This window comes from Schistocerca piceifrons, chromosome 5 (genome assembly GCF_021461385.2).
Source record: "Schistocerca piceifrons isolate TAMUIC-IGC-003096 chromosome 5, iqSchPice1.1, whole genome shotgun sequence".
Classification (NCBI taxonomy): domain Eukaryota; kingdom Metazoa; phylum Arthropoda; class Insecta; order Orthoptera; family Acrididae; genus Schistocerca; species Schistocerca piceifrons.
The window spans coordinates 550,829,748-550,850,808 of NC_060142.1; the positions used below are offsets into that span (position 1 = coordinate 550,829,748).

At 38.2% G+C, this 21,061-nt stretch overlaps 1 protein-coding gene across 1 annotated transcript in view; it reads right to left on the reverse strand.

Moving 5' to 3' along the window:
* LOC124798363 (receptor-type tyrosine-protein phosphatase kappa) overlaps window positions 1-21,061 on the reverse strand; it is a 689,856-nt gene that overhangs the window by 134,417 nt on the left and 534,378 nt on the right. Inside the window, exons 10-12 of the mRNA XM_047261733.1 lie at window positions 14,572-14,648; window positions 13,724-13,855; window positions 4,295-4,423 (exon numbers count right to left, since the gene is read on the reverse strand). Of these exons, the coding sequence (XP_047117689.1) occupies window positions 4,295-4,423; window positions 13,724-13,855; window positions 14,572-14,648 (338 nt within the window). The remainder of the gene's footprint in view (window positions 1-4,294; window positions 4,424-13,723; window positions 13,856-14,571; window positions 14,649-21,061) is intronic.

A 21,061-nucleotide genomic window follows, 5' to 3' on the forward strand; every position in this document is an offset into this window, starting at 1 on the left:
AATCTAGTCAGTTGCCATGCTTCATTTCTGACTGTATCACTATTAGGCATAAGAATAATATGAATATAAACATGACACGATACGTATATTCTTCTGCGTTTGCTATTGTCTCACTGTAGTTTTGTAGTTTATTAGGCAGACAGGATTTAAATGAGATAGCAGCAAACACGAAAGAATACATGGCAAAATGTTTATATTTGTATTATTCTTATGGTGCAGAGAATTCTGCATGTGATTCACATTTCATCAGGTTCCTATTAGCAACCATCTCTTCTCATAGGTAGGAAAAAATTCAGAACGTAGAGTTGGCCATATTGACAAACATCCCAAACAGTCTTGCCAGTCAAATTTTTGTAGTACATTGAAATTCTGCTACATTCGAAGATGAACAATACGGAATTTGTATTTACTTTGTTGGATAATGTATGAAAATGCAGTGGTCGAAACTCGGGGCGGAGAAAAAACTCATCTTTCACTTTTTTCTTTTTTAATTTATTTATTGATGCAGAGGTTTTGGTGTCAGTAGTTATCTTTGTGCCTACAAAGCATGCCTGTGTAGCGCTACATATGTTCGACGGCAAAAGTTAGTTGGGCTGCACCTACCAACATTTTGCAGAACTTCCGCCTGCTTTGCACTCAATTCTAAGCTGCAGGCGGTTTTTTGGATTACAAAAACCAGAAAAAAAGTGTGGCTTAGATTCGAGTAAATAAGGTACACAGATTAGTCTCGAAATAAATAAACAGAAGGGTAAAAATAATCTGGAGTTCTTTTGGTGAACTGAATTAAGTTTTAAGAAAGAAGCATTCGATGTGTCTGGGTGTATATTACAAATTTTGACCTGTGACCTTTAATAAGATAGCTCACCAAAAACTGAGGGCTGCTCAACAATCAATGGAGAGATGCAAATAGATGCTAGTAGTGGATGGACCATGAAGTTGTCTGCTGGATTCTAAGGTATAAGAGTGGGTGGGTATATGACATTATAAAACATACAGGAACAATTTGGACACACGTAGCTGGATACTGTTAACTCAGAGAGAATTCTTGGAGGGGCCTTTAGCCAGCAGTGAATGTCGAATGGGAGATGATGATGATGATGATGATGATGACGATGATGATACGACTACATGTATAGCATATATGTATCACCTAAAAGACTTGCTGCATGTGTCTGTACATTCTTTGAGACAGCTACACTATATTTAAGTGACGTGCACTTCAGAGACAATCATAAATCACCTCTTTGTGAGAGAGAAGCAGACTGTAGTGACATTACACTACAGTTTATGAGAGAGTGGCAGACAGTGGTTGCAAGCTACAATGCATGCAAACAGAACTGAGTGCCTGTTTATCTGTTTTGAAGCTGCTGGTAATTCACAGCATCAGGAATGCCTGTAAAAAGAAATTAATCATGGCAGTCCAAAAGATGGCAGGATGGAGTATGCTTCCAAAGCTGTCAAAGATAGCCCATCTGTTGACACAGTTTAGATAAAACAGCATTATTAAAGAAAGCTAATGCTTTGGGTAGGAAAGTTTTTAATGGACACTATATGACAACTGATTGAGTGTTTCATCTAGGATGTGTAAGTGAAGTACCAGTGAAGCTCAGTCGCATAAGGGTATATTAAGAAGTATACTTACACAAAGAATTGGTAATGCACTGGCAGGATGCAAATTCGCAAACAAACCAGATTGGTAGAAGGGCCTTTTCTTCTATTTATGAACTGAAGTGAGTACTTACAGAAAAGCTGTAGCTATTATCATTTTGAACAAGTAGTTTACAATTGTTATATTCAGTATTCTGACCAGTCTAAATTTACAACTGCAGTTAACTTTATTTAGCATCATTGATATTATGAAAAAAAGGTATTCTGCATAAAACTAAGCAGGTAAGTGAGAATGTTTAAGATTTCTTATGATAGTAATTACATTTTAGTCTCATGATAACTGTCAAAGATGAAAAAATAAAATATATCCGTAAGATATATGCAAGTATTTTCTCCTACCTTTCTATTTTCTTGTCCAGTGATAACAACTGCGGGCCTGTGACCTGTTCTACAGTCCTATGTACACACAAAGCATGCTATTAAATTTTTAAGCAGCAGTTAATAAGTTGCTCAAATTATAAACAAATACTTCTTGTTAGCACAATAGCATGCTTCTAACTTCAAAAGAGCTTGACTCAATAAGACATTCTGAATTCATTCAGATTATCAATGCCTTTATTTCAAAGAAGAAAGCAAAGATGCATGCAGAAGAAAGTTAATGATGATGTTAAAGACATAAATAATATTATAATACAAGCATATCATAAGAACATAATGAAAACTATGTATAGTATGTCTATCTTGAAACATGGAGTAAAGGTACAGCCTTTTTACTGGAACATAAGTTAAAAAACACACTATAATCAAGAGAAATATTTTGTAGAGCTCCCTTCACAGCATACAGTGTAATTGGACCTAAACATATTCTCATTTGAGCTGCACAAACCAGTCCTTAAAAAGGTAAGGTGACCAAGGAAGCAGTTCATTAATCCAGCATTATCTCTCCACAAGAGACTAGAAAAGTATTATTCAGAAATCATGGGCCTTTGGATAGCAAGTTGAGTGGTGCACTGTCCTGTAGGAAAATGACACCCATATTTGTGTGTCATGTCAGGAAAAGTAGAGCTTCTCAGAATAGTAGTATACAAAGAATCGGTATCAGGTTTCTATAAAGTAAAACTGTCCAAACATCATGTTGCACACAAAGCCATACAGAGCCCCACAGGCAACTAGATCGTTTAACTTCATACAGAATCTGCACCCTGTACACAAAAATAGACAACTCATTTAGAATCACTACATGAACTATTATTTATGTCATGAGTGGTTCCCTTAAAGGTCCTACAAAGGACTGGTTGCATTATAGTTTAATGCTTAAGGGAAATCCTGTAACTTCATGACATAGAATATTTCTAGCTTCCTGCAGAGTATTTAAGGAATTTACAATGAGCAAAAAGACATCCTTTTGAATGCTTTGTAATAGGTAAACATTTTAATTCCCTCTTTGGTTTGGTTGTGAAATTTAGAAAGTATTACCTATCCTGACTGAAATTGGGATCTGTATTACACAAGAAAATAACAGTCAAGAGGAAAAGAAAAAGTTTGAAATTCTTAACAATATTCTGAAGTAAAGATGTTTCATGATAGACATCTTGTCAATTGTCGTTCTTACAAATGCGCAAATGCATATGCAGAAGGCCCTTTCCTCATGCCGCATGCATTTATGAGACACTGTACAGTTAGCAGCACTATACACATAGTTGAGCTTTCAACATTTTTCTTTGACTAGTTTCAGTTATCTCAAGTAGTCATTGTGTTAGAAGATTTACTAGTATTTTCCTCTGATACTGAATTTGTAGATTGAAGTTACTACTAAAGCCCCAGATGAGATGTCAACAAATGGTAACAACATTGTAGTATCTGATGAAACTAAAATATAGAACAAGAGTATTACAATAGAAAAGCAAACAATTATAAATACATAGCACTCTGAATATGTTCCCTATATCTTGAAAGTAGAGGTAATAGGAAAGTAACACAAACACATTTTCAAAACCTTAGTTCATTTTTTTTCTTATTTATTCTACAAAATAGAACAGTCTGACTATCTGAGTGTTATTATTTTATGCTTTCTGTTGTTGTCATCACCAATGTCCAATTTGAGAATTTAGTACACAGATGCTATTTACATGTTTATCATTTTTTACTGTTTACGATTTATGGTAACTGATTAGTCATTTCATGCACTGAATGGATACTGATAAAAGGGGAGGGAATGAAGGAAGATAATGGTTTAACATACCACTGAATGGGTATTGAAAATAAACTTATATTGCAGAGATAAGGGGTTTATCTTTTTCTTTAATAATCTGTAGTCATTATATATGTATTAAAATGCATTTTCATGCCACTAGAAGATAATTGCTACTAATGTATAGAGATGGGAACAGGCCTGTATGTTAGCTGTTTAGAAACATATTTTCTTTTACAAACAGCAGTAACAAACCATGTATTCCCAAGGAGCATAGCACTGTGGAGCTTTTTTGAACTTCATGACATCAGAAGGATTCAAAGATGACATGAAGCTACTGTAATCAGATTTAGGCCACTTACATTACTTAAAAAAGAAAAATAATACATTTGAAGTACATGCAAAGTTAATAACTTTTCATAAAATTAAATATCAAAAGTATCAATTATTATGAACAGATTTGTCCAGGTCTGTGAGAATAAAAATAGTTATTACCTTCTTATTAATGCGGAATACCCATGTCTTGATGTTCGTGTAGTGATTGTGTGAAATATGATCAATTGTAAAAACAGGTCCATATTTTTTGGAATGCCTCCCTTCTGGCCAAAAAGATGGAAATGTTTGCTGAAATATAATGCAAATACCTTACACATAGAGCAATACATAATCTGAAGAAACAAGAACTTAATTTCAAATGGCAACAGGAAAAAAAGCTTGAAATTAAGAACCGAGTACATACCGAACTGTAAACTGATAGTCTCTTGCAAAAGATTACTTTGACAAATAAGGTAGCTTTCATATTGTTAGCTAAATATGACTACTCCAAGTGTGTAGTACTCTGACTATATAAGAGTGTGAATGTAACAATTTTCGACCTTGTAGGACTTGATAAGAATAAAACGTTGTACCAGTCTCCTTACTAAAAACACAGCTAATGAAAAAAATCAATAGATGGTTCAAGACACTTGGATTATCACAGAATTTGAACAAGATTTCATACATACAGTTCAGTGCTTCTCACAGAACCCCACAAGTTACAATAATAGTCTCTTAATACAATGAAATATAACAAGCAGAAAGGGTTGAGTTTTGGGGATTAAAGATAGACCACAATCTTGACTAGAAAACACACTGCCTAGTATTCATCAGTTATGTTTGTAGTTCACATGATCAGGGATATAGGTGATTAAAAAATTAAAGTAGTTCATTCTGCATATTTTCAGTTACTACTGAGTTAGAGGAACTTTTTTGGTAAATTGAACTTGAATAGTGGAATGAAACTGGTGAATGCCACAGCATTTTTAATAAACAACATGATACATCATATTAGTGAAGTCTATGATATATTAATATTTCATGTGGAACATAATGTGTTGGCATTTTGTTACTTATTATTATTATTATTATTATTATTATTATTATTATTACCATCAACTCAATTGCATTGAGCACACCCACAAATCAATACGCAATGCTTCTGTGAATTGAGCATGGACCCAAATGATGCTAATTCAAGAAGCATTTATATACTTTGTCATTTCATCACAGATTAAGTTCTTGTGGAAAAGCTGTATTATAGTATGTTTGTATGTAATGCAATTTATTACTAAAAGATAAGAAGATAAGTACAATCAATGAAGTTCTTTTGCTTTTATCAAAATGTTAATGTTGATAGAACTAGAGTAAATTTAAAGTTAGCTCTTTGGTGTAAAGGTTTTGGCAGGAGGGGTTGCCAGTTATGCCTAGTGTTGTCTGAATATGCTTGACGAAATGTGATGATGTGAATGGAATGAATAAAGGGCAGAAGACGCAACCTAATGGCCTGTGACATTTCATTTAGTAATACACTACTGGCCATTAAAATTACTACACCAAGAAGAAAAGCAGATGATAAACATGTATTCATTGGACAAATATATTATACTAGAACTGACGTGATTACATTTTCACACAATTTGAGTGAATAGATCCTGAGAAATCAGTAACCAGAACAACCACCTCTGGCCGTAATAATGGCCTTGATACGCCTGGGCATTGAGTCAAACAGAGCTTGGATGGCATGTACAGGTACAGCTGCCCATGCAGCTTCAACACGATACCACAGTTCATCAAGAGTAGTGACTGGCGTATTGTGGCGAGCCAGTTGCTCAGCCACCATTGACCAGATGTTTTCAATTGGTGAGAGATCTGGAGAATGAGCTGGCCAGGGCAGCAGTCGAACATTTTCTGTATCCAGGAAGGCCCGTACAGGACCTGCAACATGCGGTCGTGCATTATCCTGCTGAAATGTAGGGTTTCGCAGGGATCGAATGAAGGGTAGAGCCACGGGTCGTAACACATCCGAAGTGTAATGTCCACTGTTCAAAGTGCCGTCAATGCAAACAAGAGGTGACTGAGACGCGTAACCAGTGGCACCCCATACCATCACGCCGGGTGATACGCTAGTATGGCGATGACGAATACACGCTTCCAATGTCCATTCACCGCGATGTCGCCAAACACAGATGCGACCATGATGATGCTCTAAACAGAACCTGGATTCATCTCAAAAATGACTTTTTGCCATTCGTGCACCCAGGTTCATCGTTGAGTATGCCATCGCAGGTGCTCCTGTCTGTGATGCAGCATCAAGGGTAACCAAAGCCATGGTCTCCGAGCTGATAGTCCATGCTGCTGCAAAACATCATCGAACTGTTCATGCAGATGGTTGTTGTCTTGCAAACGTTGACTCAGGGATCGAGACATGGCTGCACGATCCGTTACAGCCATGCGGATAAGCAATGTTGCAACACGATAAACTGCAATCGTGATAGGCTACAATCCGACCTTAATCAAAGTCGGAAACCTGACGGTACACATTTCTCCTCCTTACACGAGGCATCACAACAATGTTTCACCAGGCAACGCCGGTCAACAGCTGTTCGTGTATGAGAAATCGGTTGGCAACTTTCCTCATGTCACTATGTTGTAGGTATTGCCACTGGTGCCAACCTTGTGTGAATGATCTGAAAAGCTGATCATTTGCGCATCACAGCATCTTCTTCCTGTCGGTTAAATTTTGCATCTGTAGCACGTCATCTTCATGGTGTAGCAATTTTAATGGCCAGTAGTGTATTATAAAAAAAAAAAAAAAAAAAAAAAAACCTGAAATTCCTTTTTGAACCAGAACTCACCAGACCATTGTTTCAACAACAACAATTACTACCTGATTGCAAATAACACGAGTTAGAAGAATAATATAATAATGCTGATTTACTCTTATCTCTTCTCAAGATGTGAGAAAATGTACTGTAAATGAAGTCACAGTACACAATTGTAAGGTTTGCAAAGTAAATTATTAATTTGTTAATTCAACATAATACACACATCAAGATAAGTTTTTTTCACCCTGGTTCCCAGAACTCTCGAAGACAGACGTTGACTGTAGGTATTGTAACAGTTCCTTTGACTGTTCAGAGATGCCAATAAACCCATGCAAAGATGGAAACAACCATGCAGGAGTTGCCTCTATTAGACGAAGGGGGTCCAACAGCCAATCAGTTCCAGTCATTCCACCAGGAAGAAGGTACACGGCTCATGATGTCTGTAGTTCAAATTTGCCTAGACGGTCAGTACCGCAGTTCAATCACAACCGCATTGTTACTTTGTGCCAGGAAGGGCTCTCAGCCAGGGAAGTATCCAGGAATCTCAGAGTGAACCAAACCGATGTTGTTCAGACATGGAGAAGATACAGAGAGATAGGAACTGTCAATGACACGCTGCACTCAAGCCATCCAAGGGCTGCTACGGCAGTGGATGAGTGCTACCAATGGATTATGGCTCGGAGGAACCCTGACAGCAACTCCATCATGTTGAAGAACGCTTTTCATGCAGCTACAGGACATCATGTTACGACTTAAACTGTGTGCAATAGGCTGGATGAAGCGCAAATTCACTCCCGACATCCATGACGAGGTCCATGTTTGCAACCAGATGGGCCCAACAACATGCCAAATGAACTGCTCAGTATTGGCATCACGTTCTCTTCACCGATGAGTGTCACATATGCCTTCAACCAGACAATCGTCAAAGACATGTTTGGAGGCAACCCAGTCAGGCTGAACACCTTAGATGCACTGTCCAGTGAGTGCAGAAAGGTGGAGGTTCCCTGCTGTTTTGGGGTGGCGTTATGTGGGAACGATGTACCGTGCTGGTGGTAATGGAAGGAGCCGTAAAGGCTGTACAATACGTGAATGCCTTCCTCCAATCGATCAATCGATAGTGCAACCATATTGGGAGCATATTGGCGTGCCATTCGTCTTCATGGATGACAATTCGCACCTGCATTGTGCACATCTTGTGAATGACTACCTTCAGGATAATGACATCGCCAGACTAGAGTGGCCAACATGTTCTTCAGACATGAACCCTGTCGAACATGCCTGGGATAAATTGAAAAGGGCTGTTTATGGACGACGTGAACCACCAACCACTCTGAGGGATCTACGCCGAATCGCCATTGAGGAATGTGGCAGTCTAAACCAACAGTGCCTTGATGAACTTGTGGACAGTATGCCACACCAAATACAGGTATGCATCAATGCAAGAAGATGTGCTACTGGGTATTAGAGGTACCGGTATGTACAGTTATCTGGACCACCAACTCTGAAAGTCTCGCTGTATGGTGGTACAACATGCAATGTGTGGTTTCCATTAGCAATAAAAACGGCGGAAATGATGTTTATGTTGATCTCTATTCCAATTTTTTTTGGAGGTTCCAGAACTCTCGGAACCGGGGTGATTTAAAACTTTTTTTGATGTGTGTAAAATGACAGGTAGGTTTGAACAGACAATAGTTGCAGAATATGGAAACGTATTATAAGAATATAGTGTTAATCCTACAACTTGTTATTTTGATGACAATTTTACTTTTTCATTAGCAGTACTTGTCTCTACTCAAAAAATAGTGAACACTATGAATACAACATTAAAACCACCCCTACAAATGATGACTTCAAGTGACTGATATTAGTACAGATAGGAGACAGATACAGGGTAACACATGCATGTATGTATGTATGTATGAAGAAACCGACAATGTTCTGAGAATTACAGTTGCAGTAACTATTATGAAATCGATTCACATTTTGTGAATCCAGACTGAAATCAGCTGTTTGTGATACATAAAAATATGTGTCAGACTGGGACTTGAACCTGGCAAAATGTGAATCCATTTTGTGAATTAAAGGACTTTATGTTGGTCAACATTTCCTGCATCACTGTAGAGTATTGTCACAGACAATACTTGAATGTAATGTTTTGGGTTATTTTATAATTGAGAACTGTTTTAACGAAACTCAACAAACGCCATCTTTTTTTAAATCATTTTTTAACAAATTCTGGTACTTTAATATGAGCCTCACACAATGGCTAACAAAATATGACAATATTTGCAGTTGTAAATGGCACCTAAATACAGATAATTTGCACAAAACGTGACATCTTCATTTTTCAAGATACCACAAAATTTAACTAAGTCAAATCTGTGTATTGTTGGGCAGTCACAAAACATTCTACAAGATAAATTAGCTGTCTGCTAAGCATTTTCTTAGACAACAATGTGCACTCTCCCGTCCAACTCTCTTTCACGTTCTGCCAGTGTTTCATACAAGATTAGCAGCTATTGTCTAATGTTCCTGTTGGATGACATTAGTAGTATGTTAGAAGATTCAAAATAGGAGGTGAAAAGAGGAAGAAAGTATGAGTCATCAATCTCAAAAGATTAAGAAGTGCATAACTGCACCCTCAAATGAAGATCTCAATACAGACTATAACCACATTGAAACAAAACAGTAAACAACATGCAGAGCTAGAAGTTTGTGTTTCAATGATTGACATTTTAGAGACAACCTTTATGCGGCTGAGACAAAACTTGAACAGGATAATTTCTTAATATGATGCATGAGAGGGAATTTTCCTGAAAGATAAAGAAGGAAGGGGAATGATAAAAGTAGACAAAGATCTGTGTCAGTCTCATACCATATGAGCAACAGTGTAGGAATAGACAGATTGTTACACACACACACACACACACACACACAAACACACACACACACAACCACCAACTCCAGCATGTTGGATTGGAATAGATCACCACATGGGATGCAAGCAGCAATCTGGAGGCAGAGGCAGAGGGTGAGGGTGTGGGTGAGGGTGAGGGTGAGGGTGAGGGTAAGGAGGGAAAGGGAAAGGGGAATAGTAGTGCACGGGTGTGGAGAGAGATGAACACTGTCTGGTGGAATCTGTGAAACTGCCAACAGGTACAGCATCCCGAGATTGTGGGGCAGAGAGATGGGTACAAATGAGCAAAAAATGAGAGGAGTGGGCAAAGACAGGGGGATGTGTTGGCAGAGAGTTGCTAATAAACAGAGTGGGAGATGAGAATGGGAAGGAGATGATAGGACAGAGGGAGTAGAAGCTGTTGGCTGGAGGCTGTATGGACAGTACGTTGCCGTAGCTTGAAATCGGGATAATTATGGGAGCAGAGAATATGTTGTAAGGATAACTCTCATCTGTATAGTTCAGAAAAGGTGGTGACAGAGGGAAGGACCCAGATGGCTCAGGTAGTGATACAGCCATTGAAATTAAGTATGATATGTTCAGCTGCATGTGGTGCCACAGGGTGGTCTACTTTGCTTTTGCCACATTTTGATGGTGGCCGTTTGTCCCGGTGGACAGCTGGTTGATAGTCATACCAACATAAAAAGCTGTGTAATTATTGGAGCAGAGTTGGTAAATGACATGACTGCCTTCACAGATGGCCCGGCCCGATTTCAATGGCTGCTTCACTACCCAAGCCATCTGGATCCTTCCCTCCACCACCAGCTTTTCTGAACTGCACAAATGGGAGTTATTCTTACAATGCATTCTCTGGTTCCATAATTATCCTGGCCTCAACCTACAGCAACATACCATGTCCGCAACCTGCAACCAACAGTTTCCACCCCCTCTGTTCTACCATATCCTCCCAATTCTCATCTCCCATCCTGTTTATCTGCAGCCCTCTACCAACATGTTTGCCGATCTTTCCCCACTCCTCTCCTCTTTTGCTCCTTTTTCGCCACCTCCTTGTCCTACAACCTCCCAACACTGCGCCTGTTGGCAGTCTAGCACACTGTACCAAACAGTGTTCATCCCCCTCCCATCCCTGCCTCCACTGCATTGTGGCCCAAGATCGTGGGAGTTGGCAGTCACGTGTGCATGAGGGTTCCTTGCTTTGTGCACGCGAGTGTGTGTGTGTGTGTGTGTGTGTGTGTGTGTGTGTGTGTGTTGCTTTTACTGGTGAAGGCTATGGCCGAAAGCCATTTGTGAGTGTCCTTTAATTGTGCCTGTCTGCAACCTGACATGTATTCTTTATGGTAAGTAGCACTCTGTCTATTCCTACATTGTTGACATTCCTACCTGGAGTTTCAATTGTTGATTCCTACCATATAAGAGAAGAAGAAGGGTGAGGGATTCTAACATGTACCTCAAAATTCAGAAAAGTAACAGAGTAAGTCTGATTTCTTTTACAGCCTAACCAAAAAGTTTGTAGAATGAAAATAACTGTTGGAACAGGTTACTTTTATTTCATACATATTTTTTCCAGGAATGTCTACAGACAGAGCCAAAAGATGTAAGCTGGAAGGTGTACTACTAAGGAGAATTTAGGTGGATGAGCTCGCAAGCTGCCGTAAAGGGGTGAAGAGCAGATGTAGCTCATTGAGAAAGATATATGTAAGTATAAAAGCCTTCTCATTGCTCTAAAAATAAAGTTAAATGGTCATATCTTCCACCAGGGTTAAAACTTAAAAAAATGCATGATGGGCCAAATGTTTCTTGAGTTTAGGTTGTTCTCTTTCAAAGTATAAAAATGTTTCAACCTGGGCTTTGGAAGTCCTCAAACTTACAGCTGCTCAGCTTGTGTGCACTTTGTTGTAGAGTTAAAGTCAGTTCAAGACACGAAATTAAAAAAAAAAAACCATATAAGAATAGACTATGGTTACACAATATAAAGGCAAAAAGATTTTTCAATATTTTAAACGAAAATAAAAACAATACTGTGACAGTTTGTTTTGACCACCAGCAGAATAAACACATACCCAAACTGCCTATTGGTGAAATATTTTACTCCAGATGGGTCTGGTGGTATAACTGTATGATATTAAAATATTTAGAAAAGAAAGCACATGAAGTAGTTAACTACACATAGCTTGAGACTGGCTAAGGATAGGGAGCAAATGAAATTGCATCTGCTGAGAGAGAACAAGATCTGATGAAAGAGTGTGAAAAACTCTTAGTCTCAGATTATTTTCTCATTCTTCTCACTCCCAAAACAAAAACTCCACAATGATGGCAATGCTTATGAGTTACACTGAACACTCAAGGGTATTTAAAGGAATTCCGCATTATTTCCCTGTATGTGGGTGTAGCTACCTGCCTCCCGACAGGATTTTTGCCCTTACTGAAACAGAACTAAGAAAACACAAACAATCACTCTGTCCTCAGAAGATCATGACATTTTGTGAATGTTTAATGAGGTTACATTTTCGGGTAAAGACTGGTACAGCTAAGGTATGAAATAAATCTCCAAATCTATAATCGAAGCTGGATTTCCTTTTAAGATATCTGAGGCAAGAGTACTGCATTACGTAAGAAGCCCTAAGACCAGGGCACAAAGCCTTTTTCAAAATACTTACTTTGCTTCACCGATGAACGTTGAGGTGCTGAAACCTGGAAAGAGAAGGTGTTCTGTGATGTCTGAAGCACCTCAACTTTCATCAGTGAATCATGTAAGCACAAATAAGGCTCATGACATGAGGAAGTTGATGTCTTATTGTGAAAGTGATTCAGAGGAAAGTTAAGTGTTGTGTTTTATTCAAAAGTTGTACAAGGCAATGCTAATGATGCTACAGACAAAATTGCAAAACTATGATGAACCTTTACATTAAAGAGGACCGTTTTTCAGTATTTTTTGAATTTCATGCAGCATTAAATTCAATATTGTATTAAAACATAGTACTGCTTTAGTTGCCACTTGAAAGTATCAGTAAGAGTTTCAACAATATTTTGGAAATGACAGATTGCTACTCACCATATAGTTGAGATCATGAGTCATCTCAACATCTATGCTACATGGTGAGTAGCAATCTACCCTCTTTCACAATACTGTCATTATTCCAACCTGGATATTCTTCAGTTAGAGTGTCATAATGTGTTTAAGACGTAAGAAACAGGTTTTGTTATGGTGGAAACTTCTGTTCATGGGTTAACTTAATGAAAAAAATGTAAATTTAGTAATGCATTGCTAACTTCTTATTCTGATATTATTTACAAAATGTAATATAGCCCAATGAATTTAAACGCTTAGAATTCATATTGATAACATCTACTTTAATAAAATATAGAAGAAATATGCATGAAAAAGTGGATATGTTGAATTTTGTAAAAAATTGTAATTCTGTAACTTTTTTCCTCAATAAGGACTGTTACTGATGAACTACAATTATTCTTTCATCTACTCCTTTCAACATGGATGAGCAGCATTAATTTTTTCCATTTTTTTAATCAGTGATATTGGATACAGCTAAAAAACACCTCTACTGTAAAACTTTATAAATAGTACTATTGAGTTTTGTTAAAATGGTTCCCCTTTACAATTAGCACTATAGTACAATAACATGAAATTATAACACTGCATTACACTTAAATTAAATTAAATGTACATTTTGACTTATTTCCTCATTCTAAAAACTATTCTCTATGAGATTCATAGAATATGCCTAATTATAATTTTTTCTATCCAAAGTAAGTAGCATTTCTGCTTATCTTTCATAACACTTTGGTATTTTACTAAGTCCAATAAGGATTTGTTTTTACTTTTTTCACAACAATAATTTTACTCACCGAATTATGGGGAGGAACGCACAGCACAACCACTGCGGAACATTCATAATCATATACCAGTGACCAGAACTCTCCAAGTGTATGTTTCAGAGGCCATTCTGTCACTATATACTCTCTCGGTTTTGTGTAGCCCTGCAGTGGCAATAACATTGCAGATCATCATCATACAATTGTACCCCTTACAATTAAGATGATAGGAATATAAAACTTTCTGATGGACAAAAACTGTGCGCCAGAATGGGCGAACCTAGGACCTTCACTTTTTGTAGGAAAGTGTTCCACTGACTAAGCTAGTGAAACACAACTCATGACCCATCCTCAAAGCTTTATTTTCATCAGTACCTCATCCCCTGCCTTCCATGCTTTTGTGAAGTTTGGAAGTTAGGAGATGCGGTACTAGTGGAAGTAAGTTGTGGGCATGGGTCTTGAATGATTCTTGAGTAGCTCAGTCTGTAGAGTACTTGCCTATGAAAGGCAAAGCCCCTGGGTTTGATTCCAGTTTCCATCTATGAGACAGTTCCATATCAGAGCAATTTCTACTACATAGCAGAAATTCATTCTGGAATAGTGATACAATATATATCAATAAAATATCAAATTTTATAGGTTCTACTGGTTGCTTGTTATCATCGATTCAAGTACTTGTTCAATCTTATGGATAAATGAGGTTTCATATGACAACATTCCATGTGGATCACAGAAAGTATGTAGCATAATCAATGTTTTGAATATTTCCTGTAATTAACATTTTGCACTAGCTTACAATCATATGTATTAACTATTTTAAATCTCCCCAAAACACATAAGAGAGAGTTATTGTATTATAATTAATATTGTAAGAAGCTTACATCAACAAACACAGCATTAATGTAATCTGTGAAGTTGTTTCCTTGAAATGATGTCAGGTAAGGTCTTGAGTTATCAGCTGTAACAGACAAGAAACATACTATAAAAAATTTCATAATATGACATACACTCAAATAGTGACAAAATTCAACATGCAAGAAATGTGTATTTCAATTAACCTAACCTTGATTCTTCTTTTAGACATATTGTATGTAAAAATGGTGCTAAAACCTAGAATTAAACCAATGTACATTCACAACTCTCACTGATAATTACATATAATGTTGAAGGTGATAGAAGTACTTCATCTTTCTGGTATCATAACTAAGATAACGACTAAAATCACACAATTTCACATAAAGTTAGTACAAAAACAAAATTAGTTTACATGTACCAGAAGTAGCGCTCAAAGAGAATGAAATTTATATGTGAAATTCCCAGGCATCTCAATGGTTAAGTACAGTATCTGACACAGCACTGGACAAAGATACAGACATAGTTTGCACAGTTTTACCAGATGTGGTGCCGAATACCGAAATCAGCAGACCAAAGCAGTTTCATCCAATGATTCTCCAAAGAGAAGTACAGTTGTAGACAGTGAGGACACACAGAGACACTGTTGATTCATCAATGCTGTGTCTAGTCTCTGGGACCATTCATTAACAAAATGCCACTTTTCTGGTTTGCGGCTTCCATCTCTGCTGGAGTATTAGCATCAGTATTCTAAACTATCAAATGAGAAATGATGTACGAGAATTGACATACCACTTGTTGTTAACAGTTATGTACAGACTGTATTGTACAAGGCCATTAGCAGGCACATAACAGACCTTGTTTTGTAGAGCTTATCACATATTCCACAGCAGCAATTATGACTAAGAAAGAAATCTTTCACTGTTAACCAAATCCTACTAGGTGTTCATTTATTTGGTCTGTATTTTGTCCTGAATGTTACGCTTAACAAACCATCCAAGTTATGCATTTCAACAATAACAAACTTAGCAGGCACTAGCATGTGGAGAAGTTAGCCAAAATGCTCAGTTCTGCCTGTTTTTCACACAGAAATTGCTCTCACTGTATCAACTTACAGATAATATTGTTATCACAATTTCTCTCAATATAGCCCTCTGGCATAATCTTCTGTAGCTACAAACAAAACAGTATTTATTCTCCAGCAGTTAGAATATCATATGAAATTGGTGACTGAACGTTTCACAAAAACTTCTGAAAGGATCTTGGGGTTATTACATCCACATGATGAAACATTTACACCCTCATAGTACTTGTGGTTCATAATAATAGTAAATTTATGATGATCTGTGGGGTTCACAACCACAGTAAGTGACATACAAACATTTTCCATGCAGAATACATATCCTTGTCTAGAATTTAGAATGGAGTTTAATACTCTGATACAAAAGTCATAAACAGATCACCAGTAGACACCAGAAAGGAAATTGGAAATTCTCATACATTTAAAAATAAAGTAAAGGAATACCTTATTAGTTACTCCTTTTATAATTTCTGAGAATATTTGGATTGAAGCTGTAAACTCCTCAAAACACAAGTCTTCATATCAAATATGTTTTAACATTCCCAATATAAAGGCAGCTCATAACAGTTTTCTGAAAATGCTTAGTACATAGTGCAAGATAAAATCAATTGATAATAATAAGAGAGGAGGAGCAGCAGTCTTTTTTCCCTGGATATCTGCTTTTCTCGTTTTACTAACCATACAAGATGTGACAACAACATGAATCATCACTGTCGGTAGGTACATAAGGTATACAAGCCCACAGTGGCTTGACAACAAGTCAGGCTCTAAACCCCAGGAGATGGAATGAAACTTTATGTGCAATTCGTTCTACAGGGGCTCAAAGAGTTTGAACAACATACAGAGATCTTTGCTAAGCACATCTCCCAAAAATACACCTTTGGAAAGGAAAAAAAAAAACTGCATTTTTCCACCTTGCAACCAAGGAAATTTTCCAGAATATATTCAAAAACCATCTGCAGATTTTGTAAATGTTCCTATCTTGTTAGAGTTTCTTTATTCAGAAGTCACTGAGGTAGTTTACACAACAGGAAATCTCCTGAATCAACTGTTCAAAATATCATTGATACATTCCCAATGCAGATGAAATTCTGAAAGGCAAGTGAGTGAACTGGTAAAGCCCAAAGGGCCCTTGAACACTAAGAAATGCTGAGAAGCTGTGCCCGACAGAAACTGCAGGTATGCATTGCACAAGTCTATGTGTGAAAAATATTAGCGTCCTGACAGCTTCACCAACATCTTTTCTGGGTGCAGAAATTGATATGAGTCTGTGCCTCACTGCACAGTGACTGACTGTTTAAAATCACTGCAAAATTCCATGGTGCCATCTGGCTTCTGAAGCACCTCCAAAGGGGTGGCCTACTGACTCAACAAAATAAAAGAAACAATAGCGAGGTCCTTCCAATGATGCAACTTGCCCTTGAACTTGTTGCACATGGCAAAGGGAATAGGTTGGGGACAAAAAATTTAGGTATCACTGGTGGCTTAAGGGAGATGTGTGCCTTGAAATTTTCTGCCCAACCCAAGATATTCTCAAACATCTGGGTGTATGGCCATAGATCCCAAATCTTGAAAGGGGACTGATTGAGACACTAAATGTACTTTGTCAATTATCTGGAAGACAGAAATGTGTCTAAACCAAAAATATTTTGTGCCAGCAGTGTATTTACCAGTAACGTAAACCGACGTTCCACATTCTTATGATGGGCAGTGATGGAGAACTTCCCCCTCAAATGCATGCACTATTTACTAAAAGATACAATGTGATGTAGTGGCCGTTACAATGCTAGGCAGCAACTATCTGTAACTATCTACATTAATCAGTTTGATTGTCACCCGTCCAGTACCAATGACAGCAGAATACGTTTGGGCGATGCTTGCAAGACCTTGGAATCAGCCTTCAAGTCTAGGGAAAACAGTAGGCCTCCAACAAGCATTCCAAGGCTCAATGTCAAACTTTTGTGAAATGTGGCAGGCCCCACATGGTCTCTATATGTGGGCAGTCCTGTTGGACATGTATCAAATGACAGTTGGGGTAGGACCGTCAGCCCGCCGATTGAGCAGAAACAGGTGCGGAAGGAGAGGAACACAAACAACCCAAAGTAAAATGTGAGAGGAGATTACATTACAACTGACACATACTTGCAAAGCCCAATGCAGACAGATGGCCATAGCACTGTGAAATCACTGGACTTGAATCATCAACAGCATCAACACACAGTGGCTCAGCTCACCCCACAAGGTTCCGGGGGATATTTGCCATGCACATCTAACACTGCCACTTGCAAGCTGCTGAAAAGTACATCCCTTACCACTAACGGAAAGTTTATGTCTTTCAACAATCTTTGCAACTTTGGCTAAAGAAAGGATGGACAAGGCCTAGCAAGACCGCATAAAAAGTAACACAATGGAGACACCCAAACAAGCACTTAAGCGAAAAGATTTTGTAGATCAGTGATCCACGTCTCAGACAACATGGGTTCGATGACCAAAATACTGCAGGAGTAACTGACAAAGTTATCGAAGTTAAGTTTCTGAGGGTCTGTAGACAGCTTCAAATTCTGCACAGTTTCAAATAATCGCACATTGCTACATAGTAAGAAAGCTAGTTTCAAATAATCTCACACTGCTGCACAGTAAGAAAGCAGCCTTGTCAACTGGGTTGATGATATGCCTTAACTGTCAGTGCAACAAGAACCAGTGCAGGTAATTCAACTTTCCATAGCCTTGTCAAAACTGGTGAACAGTGATAGGGATGACAGGAGTTAAAGCTTCTCTGCCAGCACATGGTCCACTATCAGTGTGGCATGAGTATGGAGTCTGCAGCTGTGGTCTAGTGGCTAGCATTGCTGTCTCTGGATCACGGGGTCCTGGGTTCAATCCCTGGCCAGGTCGGGGATTTTCACTGCCTGGCGACTGGGTGTTTATGTTGTCCTCATCATTTCACCATCACTCGTGCAAGTGGCAAAATTGAACTGAGTCAAGATTTGGAATTTGTATGGGCACTGATAACCGCACAGTTGAGTGCTCCACAAACTAAACATCATCATCATCATCATCATCATCATCATTGAGTATGGAGGAATTCTCAACCTGTTTGAGCAGTTCCTACAATCACTCCAGCTGCAGCTTTTATTGCTGCTACTGGAGACATGACTGCATCTTCCAGAATTGCAAAAATGCTGGCTTCATGGTGACTGTAATTTAATACTATGAAAAAAAGTGTGTCACATGCATAAGAACATCTGAAATCGTCCATACGAGACTGCTTTCTCAGGTGACATATACCAGCTCTGGTGCAATCATTGCACAACTTTTTATATTGGTATGAACACCAGGCAGCTGTCCACCAGGATGAACAGCCATCACCAAACTGTGGCCAAGAACAAAGCAGACCACACAGTGGCACAACATGCAGCTGAACATAACATGCTTGATTTCAATGGCCGCTTCACAACCTGGGCCACCTGAATTCCCCCCTCCACTAACAGCTTTTCTGAATTGTGCAGATCGGAGTTACCCTTACAACACATTCTCGACCCCCAAAATTATCCCCGGCTCAACCTACGGTAACCTACTGTTCCCTAGCCCTCCACCCAACAATTTCTGCCCCTTTTGTCATATCACCTCCTCCCTTTTCAGGTCTCCTTATAGTCACTATGTGCCACCCTCTGCCAATGCACGCACCTGTCCTTTGCCTTCCCTGCTTCTCCTCTTCTGCTCCCCATTTTTCTTCCACATTCCACTTCCTGAAACTGCACCTGGCAGTCTCATCAGGCCACCATCTAGTCCTAGCATGCCCTGCCAGACAGTGCTCTTCTCTCCCCCCATACGTAATCTGCTACCTCTCCCTCTACCCTGCCCCTCTACAGGTTGCTATTCATGTGACAGTCACATTCTGATCAGGGTTGCCAATGGTAGCAGTCATATGTGCATGAGGTGTGCTTGCTTGTGTCATTATGTGTGTGTGTGTGTGTGTGTGTGTGTGTGTGTGTGTGTGTGTGTGTGTGTTTTCTTTGCTGAAGAAGGCTTTGGCCAAATGCCTTAAAGTCTAACAGTGTGATTTCATCTCAAACCATACAGGTCATATTAACTCGAGATCATTAAGTTTTCTGGAAAAAATATATATTAGACTTCTGTACCTTAAGTGTTAAGAAATAAAGTATTTTCATTTTATCTTAATTTTTGTAAATGGTTCAGCGCTTTGATAAAACTATTAAAACAGTAGAGGGAGAGGGAGAGGGAGAAAACAAAAAAGAAAGAACAAATAAACCAAAAGTATTGGAAACCTGGCAGATGTTCTGCATTAAGGCTCCCCCTTAATGTGTTGAAATTTAGTTGACATCTGCAAACTTATGAACTTCCTTTAACTTACAAATTTTAGATGAAAATACAAAATTTAATTAAATTTTTCCACTTAAAGTTTTTTTTATAATTTTGAAAGTCACAGAATGCTGTCTTTTCTGTCATATTACCAGATACTACTGATGTAACTATAAACAGAATATTCTCTGCTGCAGTTATCTGTATTAAGTAAATATTTATTACTAAATGTGTAAAAAATTGCATTTTTACAAGTTTTTATGAATTATTTACTCAAAAACACCCATCTGAAACTTTTGAGAATTACAGAAAATATTATTTGGTTAATATGTTACTAGTGAGAAATATTTTTCAACATTCTGCGTGCTTCACATCACTGAATTTCTAGCATACAATATGCATGTTGGCAACACTGTTTCCAGCACACTTATATTTATAACAAATGAGTAAGAACTTGCACATAAACCATTCTGCATCAAGTTTTGTGTTTGGTTTGAACTTTCTGTTAGATACAATGTCAGTGTGGAAACACTGTACTGAAAGAGTGATGTGTGTGGACTATGAAAGAAAGACACAAGAGGGTGGTGTTTCAGGAAAGTGAAAAATGCTTCACAGTTGTTGGAAATCTGTCAGAGTAATTCCAGAAATACCTTGGTCCTCAAGTAATGGTGTTAGTATCACATCCACAGTGCACTGTGCACTACAAGAAAAAATTCAGTGACAACGCACCTGAACGATCACCATCAACCGAATGTGAAACTGAAGAAGACAGTGCAGATGTTTATATTCCTGAGTGTGAAGTTGTTGACGCATTGAATGTTAGCATTTCTGTTGAAGCCCTTACTATATCTCCCCCCCCCCCCCCCCCTTAAACTTCCAGGAAAGGTAAGAAGCACAAGAAGAAAGTGGGTATGTAAAAAAAAAAAAGGGAAGAAAACAAATATTACATAGGCAACATCTTCAAAACTTTGTGAAGTGTATAATGCAGACACTTTGTGCAGAACCTGAAGACAGTGATATGGGCACGAAATGTGATGTATGGTTTCAAAACCTAAATACTGCTATCTCAGCAGCCACCTGTACTGAGAAGATATAGTTACTGATACTGATACCAG